Source organism: Podospora anserina, chromosome 6 (genome assembly GCF_000226545.1).
Source record: "Podospora anserina S mat+ genomic DNA chromosome 6, supercontig 2".
In the NCBI taxonomy this organism is placed as follows: Eukaryota; Fungi; Ascomycota; class Sordariomycetes; order Sordariales; family Podosporaceae; genus Podospora; species Podospora anserina.
Genome location: NW_001914857.1, coordinates 1,800,173 through 1,804,226, shown reverse-complemented (window position 1 = coordinate 1,804,226; position 4,054 = coordinate 1,800,173). Strand labels below are relative to the sequence as shown.

The 4,054-nt window shown below is 54.4% G+C and overlaps 1 protein-coding gene across 1 annotated transcript; it reads right to left on the bottom strand.

The window, feature by feature from the left end:
• Positions 1-1,330: 1,330 nt before the first annotated feature.
• On the bottom strand, positions 1,331-2,467 carry PODANS_6_1550 (uncharacterized protein; the record flags this gene model as incomplete). The annotated part of the gene is made up of 3 exons (XM_001910315.1): positions 1,331-1,571; positions 1,628-2,181; positions 2,402-2,467. The coding sequence occupies 3 exons, from the start codon at positions 2,465-2,467 to the stop codon at positions 1,331-1,333; spliced, it is 861 nt and encodes a 286-aa protein (XP_001910350.1).
• Between the last annotated feature and the right edge of the window lie 1,587 nt (positions 2,468-4,054).

Below are 4,054 nucleotides of genomic sequence, written 5' to 3'. Positions count from 1 at the left end.
CTTGTCTCATTTCTTTCTTCTTTGTCGCTTGGACAAAAAAACAAAAATCCCGACAATCCGTCCACTCCTCGGCGCCCCCGCTCCGCCCCGCCAAACCGGTTCACCGGTTCTGTCTGTCCCCCCTTTCTTTATGCGCATTAACCGCTTTGCTGGTAAACAGTGGGGAATGAGAAAAAAACCCAACCACATGTCCCATGATGAACTTGCTGACCGCTTTACCACTCTGTCGGTACATGATAGGTACACCAAAACTCGGTGGTGGTATCAAGTCTTATTGGACGGCTTAAGACAGACCACTCAGATTTGAGAAAGAGGAGGGCGGGGGGCTTTGGCCACAATGGTACACGAAACCCGCCTTTCGGCGATTGGGGAAAAAATCAAAATCAAAAAGCATCGGAGATAGATCATTCACACAAAGAACAAGGACGAGGGAAAACAAAGCGTGTGTCAAACGGGGCATAATGCCTGCCCGTATAAAACGTATGTATGTAAATTTCGCTCAAAATATGTGTGTGTATGTGTGTGTGTGTGTGTGTGTGTGTGTGTGTCTGTCTGTCTGTCTGTCTGTCTGTCTGTCTGTCTGTCTGTGTAGGGTGTTCCTAGGGAGCATTTCGTGAAATTTGTGGGTGCGAGGTGTGCGTTCATGTTGTGTGTGATTGAGTGTCTTGACTGAAATCACCCCCTCCTTTCCCTACCCCTCCCTCAACAACCTTTGGTGCTGACAGGCTGCAAACGTAATCGGTACCGTGGTCCGCAATGTAACCGAGTTGGATGACCCACGCCGTGATCATGCATCAAGCTCCCCCCATAACACCGGCTGCCCTATATTGAAACCTCCAAATCCTCCAAATCCTCCGCTTTCCGACTTCGGCGCATTTCCAGATGCACAGCGATCCCTTGGTCCTGGTTGTGTTCTCCTTCCTTGCCACACCCTCCTTTCTGCAGGAACAAGTTTATTCGAGAAGAGTCGGAATGCAGAATTTTGTGCCGTCTAAAATGCAGTGTCGTCGGCGTAAGAAAGTGATAGTCGTTGTCGTGCCCTGGGGGGTTGATTAAATGCATGCATCGAGTGTCGTTCGGGTACGTCTCTGACATGCCGTGTAGTGAGTGTGTCCGTGGGTGTGTTGTGATGGCCGAGGAAAGACGAAAAGTGAGAATCGATGGTGGAATCTCCGTAAATGCTGCTAAGAATGTTCGTGACAAATGGGGCTCATATTGAATGTGAAATGATCAAAAGAAAAAAAATGCACCGAGAAGGTGATCCAAAGAAAACGCGCCTACTCCGACTCGCCGCTCGTCAAGGCCCCTTTTGTAAATCTGATGGTTGGCGTCAAGAGATCCCAATGTTCTCCAGTCTGGCCGCCAGGCTTTTAACCACCTCTGGATCTGGTTCTGGTTGGACCTTCCGCGGTGTCAAGCGCTCCGTTTTTCTGCATGAACACTTGGGACAAACTTTGTCGTCCGAAGGCTCTTCAGAAAAGTTGTGCTTGCAGTCCAGGCACGTGTAATGACCGACCTTGGTACCAGGGGCGTCACCTGGGTAACCAAACGGATATTTGTCCTTTTTGGCTCTGTCGACTTGTTAGCATCGGAAAGCAGGAAAAGAAAAAGGTGAGCCACAACGTACGGGTCACGAGGGCAATCGGTACAGCGAGTGTGTTGGCAACACTCGCACGTCTTGGTACCGCCAGGGATCAGTTTCTGGCATTGACAGCAGGTTCTCCTGATGCGCTGCCTCTGCTTCTGGTAGATGCGATCCTGTCCTCCCGTCTTCGCAGGTCTCTTGAGAACGACCTTCTTAGCTGTCGTGTCCCAATCGGGGATGATGGGGGCGTTCGCCTCGCGCTCCTTGATGAGAGCCGCGCGCTTCTTGCGGCTTTCCTCCCTCTCGGCCTCGGTCCTCTTGGGAGGAACGCGTGGGCAAGTCTTGCAGCGAGGGTGCTTGCACTTGGGGCATTCCTTTCCGAGTCCGAAAGAGGTGTTGCACAGATGGCATCTCCTGTGCACGCGCATCTTGATCGGCTTCTCGACACGCAGGGCGTGTCCTTCAGTCGAGTGCCATTCGCTGGGCTTCAGCTCCAAACCATACAGCTCGCCGAGCTTCTTCGCCCTCTCAGCAAAGAGCTGAGACCTAGGAACCCTGATGGCATTGGGATCATCGGGCTTCTTGGCCGCCAGAGACTGGGCAGGAGGACTGCGTTTTCAATGTTAGCAACGCTGCTGCTACTGCCACTGGAATTGATGTGAACGCCTACCTGATGGGGATCAACTCCTCGGCAGGCTCATCGGCGGGTGCAGCAGGAGTGGCAGAGGAAGGTCCAGCAGCCTTGGAGCCGCCCAAGGTCGAAAGACGGCGTGACGGGTCGGCCTTCTTGAGAACAGTCTTCATCCTAGACAGAACCTTTCCAAGCCCCTTCTTGTCCTTCTCCTTTGGGATCGACGGTCCCCCTTGTGCTGGTGAACTCATGTTGGCGGTGGTGTGGTGGTACTGTGTCGTTGGTTTAAGTTGATATGTCGATCAGTTCGGATGACAGCTGGCTGTCAATTCGTTTAGTCTGAAGGTCGCGAAACTCAGTTCGGTCGAAATGATTTGCGAGGCTGGGTGAGGGTGGTGGTGGTGGTCCAGTTGGTTAGTTAAACAACCACTTGAATGGGAATCCCTCTCGACAACCCTGGTCGTTCGTCTCCCGTCGTTGTTTCTGACAAAACAGCTGCGGCGTGGATGCAGCGCGAGCGATGGATTGATGGGACAACTCCTGTCGTCCTCGGGGTCGTTGTTTTCGACACAGCAATGGCAGCAAGTCGAGTGCTGCGTGCCAATGCTCCGGTGCTCTGTCGAAAGGAAAGGGGAGAGAAGAGAGCAGAGCAGGAGACCGTGGAGCCGGGCAGGTTGGCTGGGGAGGGAGTGGGCTAAGAAGAGGAGAAAGCTGGGACGGTGGACTGTGGTTCGGAGCCACCAGCTCGGGCACAGTGGTGCAACAGGCTAGACTAGCTCCAGCAGAACCAGCAGATGGAAACGAGGGAGCGTGCAGCTAGCGCCGTACTGTCGACAGGACAGGCAAGGTCCACGCCAAATGTGGGAACATGGGGCTTGGAAGCACCAGAGCAGAGGACACCCGCTTATCAATAGCGTGAGAGAACCCCAGACACCTGATGGATGCGAACAAACCAGTTGGTATTTAGTGCACCGAGCAGTCTATTGCTTTGCCACTGGCTGGTCCCGATGCAATGGCTCGAGGATGGAGTGGCTCGAGAGGGGAACTGCTCCCTTTGCTGGGAGGAACTGGAACGGGACTTACAGAGCGGCACGCAAATGCTCACTCACATTTCCCAGGTGCTTGGGGCAGCGTGCAGCATTTGGCGGCCGGCCAGTCACCTCGCTTGCCTCTCCCTTGGAAGACCAAGAGACCGGGGTTGGTGCGGGGCAGACCCCCATGTCTTCGTCCAAACGGGATAATTGCCCGACTCCCAGAATTTTCAGGTGTGGAGCCCTCCCAACCCCCAGCAGCCACTCAGAACCAAGACATCAGACCCTGGCTTTAATCCAGGACAGCAACCGTTTCTTGTAGGTCCCTCCGTTTCCACTGGAAGTTTGACAACACACCACCAGCGGCACCTATCCAGTGCCTGGGCAATTGTGCAAGCACGACGTCGTCCAGCCTTCTGAAAGCTGCCGATCACCTCCGAGCCAAACTGACAAGTACCGATGATGAGTGATGCCGTGAGGAACGTTACGCGTCCCGACGACCACTGTCGTCGGCATTTGATCACGATATTTCCCAGTTTTGCGGCGTGAGAGGCCGGCCCTCTCCCCCGGACTGGGAGCGGTAATCTGCGCCTCCGACCCCGAAACCAGAAACCAGGAACGCCGTATCATTGGGGACCGAGAAAGCCACCTGCTGGGCCGGACACCCACCATCTCTTCTCTCTCAAGGACGTGGAACTACCTACTTCGTATCAACTCGACCACAGCTCAACCATGTGGCATAGCATGGCCGCTTGTCCAGACGCGTGGTCCCAGGCGACCTCACCGTCCACAGATTCTGCTTGGTCA